Here is a 12,977-nt window from a genome sequence, read left to right on the forward strand (position 1 = left end):
TCTTTGTGGAGAGCGGTACCTACCGAGAGAATGGAACTGTTTAGGGCTGGGCCCTGCGCCTGGCGCGCGGCGAGGCTTCTCTGGCCCTGGGCTAAGCCCCGAGGGGAGCGAATGGACAGCCTGGAAGTTGACGCCGAGGAAGGAAGGTACCACCGCCCAGAGCTTGCGCGCAGTCCGCTACAGTGGTGGCTGCTCCGAGCTGTCTCTGGAGGGCGCCGCTGTCACTTCCCTCCTACGGGGTCTCATGCTCCTGGCAAACTGGAGGACCCAGATACCGCGCTGCGCTGCGGAGGGACCTAGTTTCAGACAATGCTAGGGAGACCCTGGTGCTGCTGGTGCCCCTGGCTTCCTCGTCGCGGGGTGGCCGCGCCCGCCTTCCCCTACCTAGAGCCCGGGGCCAGCTCTGCGCGTACCTCCCAGCAACCCCGCGCGCGTCCCGCGGGGGCGCTGCGTATCCCTGCCACACCGGCACACCGCGGCCCCTCTCCCCTACACCTCCGGCCCGCACCGCCAGGCCTCTCCTCCCACCCTCCGCTCCCCTCCCCTCCCAGCTAGGGGCGGGAGGGGGCGTGGCAGGGCCGGGGTTTGTGTGACTGGGACCCGGCTCCTCGCACTCCGAATTAGCCAGAGGAGCCGGGCCCGGCCGCTGTCCAGCCGCTTCGTGCCCCCCGCGCCCTGCGCTGCCGCCTCTTGGGGAGACGTTGCCACTCGCTCGCCATGGATACTCCCAGGGTCCTGCTCTCGGCTGTCTTCCTCGTCAGTTTCCTGTGGGATTTGCCCGGTTTCCAGCAGGCTTCCATCTCATCCTCCTTGTCCTCAGCGGAGCTGGGCTCCGCCAAGGGAATGCGAAGCCGCAAGGAAGGGAAGATGCCACGGGCGCCGCAGGAGAGTGCCTCGGCCCGGGAGCCCCTGGAACGCCAAGAGTCACAGCCGCGGCCGCAGGATGAGTCCCGGCGGCGGCCACCGCAGCAGCCCCAGGCGCAGGAGCTTCTGGACAGGGCCCCGCGCGTGGTGCCCCACGAGTACATGCTGTCAATCTACAGGACTTACTCCATCGCCGAGAAGCTGGGCATCAATGCCAGCTTTTTCCAGTCTTCCAAGTCGGCTAATACGATCACTAGCTTTGTAGACAGGGGACTAGGTAAGTGGCAAAGAAGATGCCCGACTCCTTTCTCCTTGGAGCTCCGCAGCCTGGGCGCTGCTCCAGCTCTGGTAGAAGGTTGCATTTGTGAATTCCCTTCTCGCTCTGGACATCTCCCCCTTTCTTACATTTTTTATTTTTTTAATTTTTTCCCTCAAGCCCTAGTAAGTTTCTGGATGCGGCTGCAGATTTAATTAGTTTGCAATCCTCCCTCGCTTCCTTCTTTCCCTTCTTTCCTTTCTCTCTCCCTTCCGTCCTTCTTGTTATCTTTTTCAGAAAGCTGCGTGGTGGCCGCTCCTCTGGTGGCTGGTGGAGGAAGCGTGGAGGACGGGAGGTGGCAGGCAAATGATCCGGGCTGGAGAGGGGTCGCGGCGGGGACTGACGGAATCCGTACCATGGGGTCCCGGGTGGTGCGGGGTGCGTGGTATAAGGCCTGAGCTGCCAGGGGGACCCGGCGGGCCCTGGGGCGTGAGTGAGCCTTGGAAAGCCCCGAGTCCTCTTCCGCTCCGGGAAAAGCCGGCAGAAGCGAGTCTGGAGGTCGCAGGAGCGAGTCCGCGATTAGCGTGTGGCAGTGCCCTGGCCCCGCGGCTGCAAGGGTTCTCCGCTCGTCCCTGTGCTGGTTGTGGGGATGCTTGTCGTCAACCCGGCGGGAGCCCAGCGCCCTCGGGCTTTCTTGCTCTTGAAGCGCGCCGCGACCGAGTGGCGGGGGCAGCAACTGGCAAGTCCGGCCGGGGGCAGGGGTAGGGCAGCTAAGTTTGGGAGTTTGTTGGTACACATGAATGCACGGGTGTGTTCATCCATCTCTCTCAGCCAGCTAGCGCTCCTCTCTCTGTGCTCCTACCAGGGCGCCTGTCACCGGTCCCCTCTGCGGGCGCGGGTGCCTGGGTAGGTGTCTACGGAACCCCTGTACCCCCTTCTTGTTGCCTATGTAGCACCGCAGCGCAGCGACTGCTTTGGAGATAACCTCGCGCTTCCCCCAGTCCCAGAAATTAGGGAGGGATCCACAGGCGCCGGAACTCAGCTCCTGAAGAGGAGAGACAATAACGTGGAAGGAGACAGAAAAGGAGGGAGAAAAAGAAAAGGAAGGGTAAAGGGAAAGAAGAGGACGAGAAGAAAGGAAGGAGGAGAGAAGCGGGATTTAGGCAGTTATCTGCTCTGCCACCCTGCCCGGACTTAGCTCCGCGCGTTGACGGGTTCCCAGCCTTTCACTGCCGTCAGTGAAAGTTGGGGTCGCCCAGGAACCTGCGAGCGCCGGGGTTCGGCTGAGAGGGCTGCTCCACCAGGGCTGCTTTTTGGGTACCCGCACGTCCTCGAAGCTTTTTAGAGTAGGCTGACGGCTTGGGGCTTCCCGGGCTCCAGACCCCAGCCTCCTCCTTTGCAGCCACCTTCTTTGTGGGCAAGGGTCTTGCCCTCGCCAGGTTCGCCGCTGCAGCCGGAGGTCAGCGAGGTTCATGAGCTGCTGAAAGGTCCGGGCGGCAAATTAACGCTGGGTATTTTATGGCGATTTTAGGATTACTAAAGTCTTCTTTGCAAATACACGTGGCTTCTTCATAGCGCTGGAACTGGGTCCCTGGCCTCCGTGCTGCCAGCGCAGCGCGCCAACTTCCCTTCACCTCCCCCATCTCTACCTCTGTCTCCCTCCCTCCTAATCTTCTGTTTATCGTCTGCCTTTTCCACCACCCTAGTCGAAGGAGGGACTAAGGACGCTCAGAGAAAATTGCTCAAGAAGCCTTTCCCCAAGGGAAGAAATCCCGGAGGTCCAGGCTGGAGGGTGGTTGGGCAAGCACTTTCTTTTCCCGGAAGGGAAGTTTCAAGAATCTCTGCCCCTCCCCCAAGCAGGCACCCCTAGCTGGTTCTCTGCACCGAGTTTGGCACAGGACCAAGAGACCCTGCAGGCGGTTCAGAGGTGTCTACCGAAGCCTGCGGCATTCAAGCAAGTGTGGGGGAGTTTCTGGGGGCTTCAGGTCCGGGGCAGGCACAGGCTGGTTTCACCCTTGCATGCGCCGCAGCCCCTCCAGGGGCACTATGCTGGGCGCCCCGGGGCGCCGGACGTAGGGAAGGGCCTGGCTGTGCGCCCAGGCTGGGGTGGGGGTTGGGGGCCTCTGTTCCCGAGCCAAGGTCTCCAGGCTAGCCGGACCGAGATCCAGACGTCCGGTTTCAACTCCGGAATGCCGTCGAGAGCTGGAGCTGCACGCGGTCCCCAGCCAGAGGAGACACGGCGTGAACACCTGGACCGCAGCCTCAAAGGTGCGGTTTCCTCCACGCCCTCACGTTCCCAGAAAACGCGAAGAAAGGCAGTTTGTCGACTGAGAAGGCTGTGCGGCTAGTCGCACGCCGCGCGGGGGCGAAGGAGTGCGGAGCCGCGGGCTGGAGGGGGCGCACAGAGGAGGGGGAACAGTGCAGGCTACAGCCCCAGCTTGATAAAGGGAAAGCCTCACTTTCCCTCTCACTGATTTTGATTTGATGTGTCACCGGCGGTGACCTCGGGCTGGACCTTCCGGGGCTTGCTTAGCATCGGGCCCCTGATTGGAGTGTTTCAACTCAGCGATCTAATTGAGGGTACATGTCATAACACATCAAACGGTGTCTAGTCTCCCGTGATGGAAGGGACCCGCCAGCCGCGCATCCCCGGCTCCTGGCGAGGACTTCCGCCCCTCTCACGTGGGGACTCTTAACCGCGCTAAACCCTCCAACATCCCCTCCCCCAACCAGTGGATGGCTGGGCAGGGAGGAAGGAGCAGCGGCCAGCCAAGAGCTGGGCCAGCCGCGTTAATTTGGCGCCTTGCCTCGGGGATATTTAAATCGCCATCGAATATGGCAGGCTTGGTTGGTTTCGAGGAGCAGGGGTCCCTCGGAGAAAGGAGGCATGAACTACTTATTCACGTACAGTATTTGTAAAAAGGTTTCCTCACCCAGGAAACTGGAACCCCAAAAGTTACACCTGAAGCCTGCGATTAAGAGTGGGAGGGCGCGGAAAACCTCTGTCCAAAGTGAATGAAGAGCGCTTTAGGTCTATTAACACAGCACGTTCTGTCCTACCTCCCCGCCACCAATGCCATGAGGAGAACTTATTACAGGTTTTTTGTTTTTGTTTCTAATGTTCCTTCTTTTAGTTTGCTCTCCAAATACTTAGAGGTATTTGAGCATTTACTTTGTACCAAATGCTGTGCTAAAATCTGTTCCAAAAGTTATTTCCCTTAATTCTAACAACAATCCCTGGGGGAAGTGCTGTGATCACTGTATTACAGGTGAATTAAGGAAGACAAAGAGGTTAACCAAGTTGCTCAAGGTCACACAGCTAGTGAGAGATCGAAGCTCATCTTTGGTTCTAGACCCTGCGTGCTTGCTTATGGCACCATATGGATAGGGTAAGGGGTGAGGAAGTTCCTAAAGGATGGTGGCGAGAAGCAGAAGTAAAACAATGGGCAGATTTCCTAAGTCATCTAACATTCCTCTGTAGACACAGTTAGTAGTTGGAGTGGAACTTTGGATTTAAGGGTCTGACTGTGCAGTTCCTCTGTGCAGTTTCCTCTTTATATTCCTTGTAAAAGGCATGTTACCCCCGATCTTTTTAAATACCTCCATATTGTGCTTTAAAATGATATGCGGTCCATAAAGATGAGAAAATTTGTACCTATGTGTGTCGGTGCAGTCCTAGGACCGGAATGGACCAGATTGGATATAGGGAAATTACAGTTAGCTCAAGATATAACTCATTAAAAGACTGGACTCCATACCCCGAGGCCTGAGAAAGGCAGACAATTAGAATTTCTATGAATTCAACATGCCTGAGAGATAGAGGGGGGAGGGAGAGAGAAACAAAACTCGAATATTCAGTTTATGAAGCAAGAAGTGCCACGAAGTTCCAACGAGAGGGACGAAAAACCTCCCAAAGATGAGGAAACCAAAATGAGTCTAAGAATATTGCTATGAGTTGGGTTTCCAGAAGATTTTGAAATAAAAATCCTCTTTAAAAATATTTTTGGTGGTCGTTGTCACAATAGTGCTCTCAGAAAGAAGGCAATAGGGAACAGATAAAAACCAAAACGAGATCGGAACATCCTTGAACCCTAGAAATGAATCTCAGGAGAGTTTGCTGCTGATTGTTTGTTGGCTTCTAGGTTTACCTTCTAGGTCGTGATTATCAGGGGGCAGGGGCAGGACAACGGTGGGGTAGCCGGGCTACAAGGAGGGCATTCTAAGAGCCGCATAGTCCCCCCAACCCCCTCGATTGAAGTTTGTCTGGTACAGCATGTTTATGCAAAACAGAGAGTTTCTGGGTGGACCTGGGCCGCAGAGTGGTGTAATCAAAGCAGCAGCGCTTTTGCCCGGACCCTGTTGTCGTTGGCAAACGGAAAATGAAATATAAGCAGGGAAGTATTTTAATGGGGACGGAGGGAATTCACAACTGTTAATTATTTGGTGACCTTGTATTCGATTTGTTTGAGTCCCTTATAAAAACACTAATGCAGACCAGACGGCCAAGTGAAGGAGCCGGCAGAAGGTTCCAATCTAGGCTTTATTTCCCCGGAAAGGGGGCAACAGCCTTGGAAAAGGATTGCTGAGCATTCAAGTGTGTGCGTGTGAGGGCGAGCCCGCGTGTGCGCCGGCGCGGGGTTCGTGTCGCCCTGCAGGTTTAGGACCCTCCACCGGCCAGGTAAACTGGAAGGTCCTGGAAAAAGCCCGGAGGTAAGGGAAGGAAGCCTTAACCACAAGTTTGTTCTGCTCTTCTGGTTGGAGTGATTAAAACACTAAGGCCACAAGCCAACCCTTTAGCCATTGGCTTGTAGTTAAAAATCAGTTGTCACCCCCATCCCTAAGGCCTTAAGGGTCGCCTTAGCAAGAAGCTAGGAACATCTAGTGTCTTCTGCAGCAAGAATGCAAGTTGCACCCGAATTCTGAGCGAGCTTCCTGGGCAGGGGAGGCTAATCTGAGAAGGACACGGGGCGTCACCCCCCACTCCCCAGCCCCCATCTCCACGCGGTAGGTCCTCTGGCTCCGGGAGTTTGCGCTGTAGAGTTGATGGTGGGGGAGGGGATCGAAAAATGCGCTCAAACATCCTTGTCTCAAACATCCATGTTTGTTAGAAAAACAAACAAACAAAAAACCTAAGCCACAGCCCACGACAGGCCTTGTGAATCCTTATCCTAGTAAACTGAATCAACACGGGAAGGCTCCCCCTTCTGACCAGAGAGGATGGGTGTTGTCGGAACCCTCAGGTGTTGCATTGATGGAGACCTTCCACATTCCGTTGTTTTTTTTCTCAGCTGGAGGTTTCGTGGGTTCTGGCGGCTGCACATCTCCTTGAAACTGGTGACGTATTCTTGGGGCGGCGTGGGGAGAGAAAGAAGGGAATCGGACGGAGAGACGGTATAGTAAAAAAATAGGGCAGAACTTCTGTTTCCCGCCAGGACTGCTGCGTGCATCAAACGACCTCGAGTAAATCAACAATAATCCTGGGGGCTTTAAGTGAAGTGAAGGGCATTAGTTCGATAACCCCTTGAATACAGAATAACCCTACTCAAACGATGTTCTCTGGACCCCGGGAGGAGATCTAAGCCGAGCGCACGAGGGGCGGAAAGCGGAAATGTGCACCCGCCGCGCCATTTCTTTGCTTGACATCTTCTACCTCTCTCCCCTGCTTATTAAGCCCTGGCTGTTTATTTTTAAATTCAATGTCTGTTAAACGGTGTCTCCTGTTTACAGATATTAAATAGGTCCTCGTCGGCCTAATGGGTTCCAGGGTTGTTGTTCCCTTCCTTCCAGGACAGTCCATTAGCTCTGCTGAGTGCCGAGGGTTCAGTGCGCTTGGGGTGAGGGGCTGCAGGCGCTTTCAGCAAGCTGGCTGGCTGCGGGAGTCACAAGCCAGAGTTCCCAGAACTGCGCGTGCTGCGCAGCCAGTGGCCGGGGAGCCTAGGAGCCGGGCACAGTTTAGGGACCCGATAGTGGGTGTTCTGGAGAGGAGAGGGGCGGGTCTCTGGCCTAGGCTGGCGGTATTTAGCTTCGGGAGCCAAGCAGAAAGCACTAAAGGGGTCAGCGTGGAGTGTTGTCTTTGGGATTGGGGTGGGCGGTTACACACCCCACCCTCCCGCGCTCCATAAATAACGTAGGAACCAACGAGAATCCGCGCGTCTGTCTGCCTTGCAAATCTGGTTTCCCTGCAAGTTGGTCCATCCCCAACCTCAATTCCCAGCTGACTGCCGCTCCCATGCCCTGTGGGGACGATATTGAAAGATGCTAGACGCTGGCCCATAGCTGCCACCACGAATCTCATTTTGCTATGGCTTGACTTCGGGAGTCAATCCAAGTGGAGCTGAGTAGAGCAAACCCTTCTTCAGAAGCTACGCCAGGGCCTAGCACTTTAAAGAATACTGAGTTTTCTCCTGTGCAGGACCCTTGTGGTTAGGTCCAGCATCCTAACCACAACAATACGCCAATTTAAAGTCCTCCCCCCACCTGCAACCTCAGAACTGATAAGAGGGGAAAGCACACTAGGTGAGAAACTTTCCTTCTACTTTTGATCTTGAAGCTGTCAAGTCCAAAGGTCGGATCATGTTCCGGCCCAGACCGCGGTTTCAAGTCTGCGAGTCTCTCCTTCCACGTCCGCCCACCCCGTCCTGTGGCTGGCTCTTCCTTGGACTCCCGGGAGGCCCTGCTGGTCAATGGTGCAGGGAGAGCGGCCCCAGGCAAATCAACCCGTTCCAGGCCCTGCACGCGCTGGTCCAAAGCAAGGGCAGTGACCTGGAGGGAACGCCAGACCTGAGGGGCGCAAGCTGCTTTCGCATAGCAGAAAGGTGGGAAGCCGTGGGTCTAGCGTGTGGCGACCGTGCCGAACTTCTGTTTGGGATTCATCTAAAGTGATGTTAAATTAAGACTTGGGTTCCTATGGTCGGGAGCCCACGGTGGGACCACGATGAAAAGAGACGTCTTGTGAAGTGTCCTTGACCTCAGCTTGGCATCTCAGGCTCTTGGGGCCCCTCTCACGAACGCGCGACTGCGATGGTTTGTACCAAGTTCATGTAAACTACTTTATGAATGAATGCATTTCTTCTAGGGAGACAAAGAAGTCTCCCTAAAGCGCCTTCGAACTCCTGCTGGAGGTGCCCAGGGCTTAGGACAGAGGGCTGGTCCGCGTCACCCCCCAAACAGTGACGTTACTGCTGTTGGAGGCTGAGACTCTGAGGGAGTGCGGAGTTATGTTTTCGGTCGGGTGGAAGTCAGGGTTACCTTTTCCTCTCCCTCCCAACGTCATTCATTTGCCTCACGCTGATCCAGAGCTTGCTGGGCTAACAGTGGGATTTCTCTGCGGGATCTGGGCAGGCGTCCAGACCCACTTAATCCTGTGGGTTCATAAGGCCCAGGCTCGTGGCAGGAAGGAGGACACAGGTTCGCGATGCTCGGAGAGAGGGCGGAAAAGCCTCTCGGAGACTCTGTGGAGGACTCTCTTGGGTCCCTCTGGTCGTTGAAAGGAGGAAAGAAGATGAGAAATGCAGGGCAAGCTCTTGGGGAAAACGCTGGGGAAGCCAAGAGATACAGAAAGGAGCTGAGCTATTAAGAGTGGCAAAGAGGAGTTTCATGCTCGGACAGACTGATCACAGCAACGTCGCCGGTGACTCGCGGCTGGCCGGGTCGTCCTGCAGCCCAAGGGGTCATTCAGTGCTATAAACCCCTCTCCCCTCTAACACATGCCTGGCCCTTTACCAAGGGGAGAAGATCAGGAACATCGCTGCCCCCCACCACCACCCCAGAACTGGCTCTGTTGACAAATTGTGCCTCACAAAAGAGCACCAAAGCGGCCGGGGCGGGGGCAAGAAGACTAACTGCCAGGCGTCTCAGGGCTGCGACCACCCAGCCAGGGAGCCAAGTGGGTTAGCATATGGACTATTAGCACATTGGCTAGCGCTGGCCCTGATCCCATGGAGGAGAGAACCTACAAGGAGGGCCCTCTCCTTGATGAGATTCAGCTGGAGGGCCTCTGTTCCCCTGACATGGTGGGAGAGATCGCAGTGGTTGGTATGGCATTGGGGATTGAGAAGGATAAAGGTAATGCGGGGCAGAGGACACTCGGCTTCTATGGGCCTTGCCTTCTCTGGAACTTAGATGAGCAGGAACTGGAAGCCTCTGCTTCTCTTTCTGTCCCTTCTGCCCAGAAACTTTCCACCACTCTGGAAGTCCTCCAGAGAGAACTGAACTGCACCTGCTCAAAGAAGGCTAAGAGAAGACCAGGTGCATATTCTCTTACCTGGATGCAGGTAGTTGTAATAATACTGGCTGCATTCATGGGGCGCTCTGTGTGTTATGCACTGCTCTTGGTGCCTTGAATCTGACCTTTACAATGACTCCACAGAGTAGAGGTGGTTCTCCCATTTTACAGATGAGGCATATGGGACTAGAAGAGATTACATGACCCAGTTTATCCAAGGTCACCCAGCCACTAAGTCACAGGTCAGGGTTCAAATCTGTATTTCCTAGACTCCCGATTTCTGTGCTCATGTCACAGGTGTCAGTAGTAACTAACATTTGGACACATTGTCAGACATCTTTCCTACTCCTTATCTTATTTGCCACTCCTCCCTCAGTGACTGTGAGCTGGTGTTATTATCCTCATTTCGTAGAGGAGAAAATTAAGTTTCTTTATAAGTTCTCCTTCAAAATCCCAATTGTGATTTTGTCACCTTTTCAGTTCTGCTAATTAGAGAGTGAGTGACTCTTGGAGACCAGGCATGGGCATGGGCAGCAGGAAAGAGCTGGAGCCCTCTCAAGGATTCTACCCAGCATAGAGATCAAGATCTGGGTGTCCAGGGCGGTGGTACAGATACTGGAGCTGGACCTCTTACTGTATAGGGCAAGTTACTTTTAAATTCTGTTTTAGTTTTCTGATCCATAGCATGAGCATAATGGTGATATCTTTTTTCCCCGTAGGTGGTTTTGAGGCTTAAACAAGTTATTGTAAGTTAAGAATTTAGATTATGTTCAGCACATAGTAAGTGCTACATCAGTGTTTGCTATTATGATTCTTTTACTGGGTGGTCAAGCAAAAGCACTCTGGAAAGGCTGAATTGTGTGGACTGCTTCCTGAATCCGAGCCTCCTTGAGGATGCTTAGCAAGCTCAGCAGTTTGAGAGGCTCAGACCTCAGCAGAGGCTGGACTCAGGACAAGAGTACAGAGGGATGCTCAGAAGATAACCATGTCCCAGGAGAAGGTAATCCTTGGAGTACAAATTACCTGGAGGTCTCATTTATACAGGACATAATGGGAAAGGAAGCTTGTGGAAGGAAGAGGGCTGGTGGCTCATTCTGGGGGAAATCCAGCCCACCTTGTGTTGATGGCATTGATAATGAATTTGTCTCATTTCCTCCCTTCATCTTTGCTCCATGGCCCTATCAGAACCCTGGTAGAGGGGTGTGGCCTCGTGATTGAAGGTGGGGGTTAGAACTAAGACTTCAGATCCTGTCCCTTACCAGCTGTTAGATAGTGGGCAAGTTAAGACACCTCCTGGAGCCCCAGGACGGTCGAGATGAGGATTCAGTGGCAGAGGCCATCAAAGCCCTGAGCACGTGCCTGGCACAAAGGGAGTGCCCATAAGCTTCATTGCTGCTGTTGGCTCAGAAATGAGGGGTGCGAGAAAGCCTTAGCTGTAAAGACTTGTGGAGTTTCCTTTGTAAAGATGGTGATTATCCCGCTCCCTCTATCTCCACCTAGGGGAGTTGGGATGAGAAAGCCCGCTGTCATCTCTGCTTTCTGAGCTGCAGGGTCTGTGCCTTCAGAGGACATGGGCGGGACGCCTGGTGGGACGTCTGGAGGAGTCGGGCAGGGCCGACTAGACGTCTGGACAGTAGCGGTCCAGGGTCACCGCGAGCGGGACTCGCGGGTAGGAGCGTCCGGGAGCGTAGAGTCTGTGGCGCTAAGGGCCATTGGGGTCGGGAGAGCTGGAGCCGCGGGCGCACCTTTGGGCCCGAGAGCGACAGAAAATCCAACTAAGACCCTCAAGAGGGACCTCAGTCTGCGCACATATCTCAGAGATGTCTTGGGAAAAAAATGTAGTGCGGACCCTTCCTGCCCCAGACCAAACGAAGTGGCAGGTTTTCGGAAACCCTCTGCATGGTGGTCCAAGGGAGCCGCCTGCCGCAGGAGCAGCCCAGGTGGGCGAGCAAGGCGCGTTTCCCGCCGCTGTGTATTCCTTCTTTAGGCCGCCTTCGTGGGTCTCAGGTTCCCCAGGGTCCTTTGATGCCATGGACATTCTTTCTTCTCCCACCTGGTGTTTACTTCTCTAGTTTCCTCCAGCCACTACTGTAACCCCGCACAAATGCTTTTACCTTTCTTAGCCACTTTCCTCACTTAAAATGGGCACAATAGCCTTATCTTGCAAATGATTAGCTCTTTTTCTTGTTTATTTGCTTTCTTCTTTACTTTTAAAAATTAATCCCACCCCAGATGTGCATGTTTTAGGTGTCCTTGGCCTTTTACCAACTTGCTCTTAACTCAAAATAGGCTGACCTATTTATGAAGAATTTTCTTCAAATATACAGGTGGTTTGCTTGTCCTTCTCTTCTCCCCTCCTTCCTCTACCACCCACCAGGGGAAGTTAATAAGCACAAATCCAGCGATTGTAACTTGACAGGTGTACATGTCCAATACTCAACAAACGCTGAATTACCTGGGGCGTGAGCCAAGCTGTAACAAACCAGGTTGGTGCAAGTTAAAAGCAAGAATAAAGACAAAAACTTTCACGGTGTATTACTGATCAATTTCATTTAAAGGCTTAAAGCATAGGATTCACTTTTTGGATGTAAGAAAATGTCACAGAGTTTGAAATGAAAAGTACAATGTTTCTAGTTGAGGCATAGGAGAAAGGGTCATTTGATGACATTGGCTTTCATTTATACAAAACTTAATGGGAGAGGAGGCTTGTAGAAAGGAGTGTGAACGGCCAGCTTCCTACCCACAGGCAGCCATGGCAGCAGGACCAGGCCTTGTGATGCTGGGTTAGCAAGCACAGTGTCTGCAGGGTTGCAGTGGACTGTGGTGTGTGCACTCTCCAGGTCAGATGCCCCCTCTGGGTTATTTCTTGATTCGTGGCTCCAGAACAGGTCCAGACAGGTGGGGAATGTAGTCTGCAGGGGAGCTGCACAGAGCAGCCACCTTCTTGGACCCTCTGTTTAGGAGTTATAGTTTCTGGAGACCCACAGAAAGAACATATGACTGAAAGAGTAAAAATATATGAGGGTGGCTGGGGGCAGGGGGTCAGGAAGAGGCTGGGACAAGCAGGTGATTTGGTTCTGTGAGTACTGCTTTTGACCCTGCCCTGGGCCCTGTGCTTTGGAGGGCTCAGTTTTGTCAGTCTCCAATGGTGCCCTCCCCCAAATGGTGGGGAATCTGAAGAGCCAAGTTTAGTTTAGTTGTTCTTAACTAGTTGTTCTTAACGTGGGTTCTCTGACCAGCAGAATCCGCATCACCTGGGAACTTACTAGAAATGCAAATTTTGGGCCTCACCACAAACCTCTGGGGCCTGAGGGAGTTTATATTTCTAACAAGTTCTGGTATGAAGCTAAGGGTGCAGATGGAAGGACCCCTGCAGGTTTAGTGGTTTTGAGAGGTACTACTCTATTGTGGCACCTGAGCCACAGAGTTATTACCCAAATATTTCCGAGACCATATCCAGGGCCTGGGCAGCGTCTCCATTGGGTCTGTCCTACTAAGAATGTTTCACAACACCAATACATGCACCTGGGAGCTTGGACCTGTGGGCCAGGGTGTCCGCATGCATGCAGGTGAGGCCTATCAAACCATGGGATGGCGCTGGTATGAGAAGAGAAAGAGCAGGGTATAGGCAGA

General features: G+C 53.8%; 1 protein-coding gene across 1 annotated transcript in view; it reads left to right on the plus strand.

Annotated features, from left to right (window-relative positions):
• The first annotated feature begins 717 nt into the window (after positions 1-717).
• GDF6 (growth differentiation factor 6) overlaps positions 718-12,977 on the plus strand; it is a 15,742-nt gene continuing 3,482 nt past the window's right edge. The window contains exon 1 of the mRNA XM_006916671.1: positions 718-1,141. Within this exon, the coding sequence (XP_006916733.1) occupies positions 718-1,141 (424 nt within the window). The remainder of the gene's footprint in view (positions 1,142-12,977) is intronic.

The sequence above is a fragment of the Pteropus alecto genome, unplaced genomic scaffold, assembly GCF_000325575.1.
Source record: "Pteropus alecto unplaced genomic scaffold, ASM32557v1 scaffold164, whole genome shotgun sequence".
Classification (NCBI taxonomy): domain Eukaryota; kingdom Metazoa; phylum Chordata; class Mammalia; order Chiroptera; family Pteropodidae; genus Pteropus; species Pteropus alecto.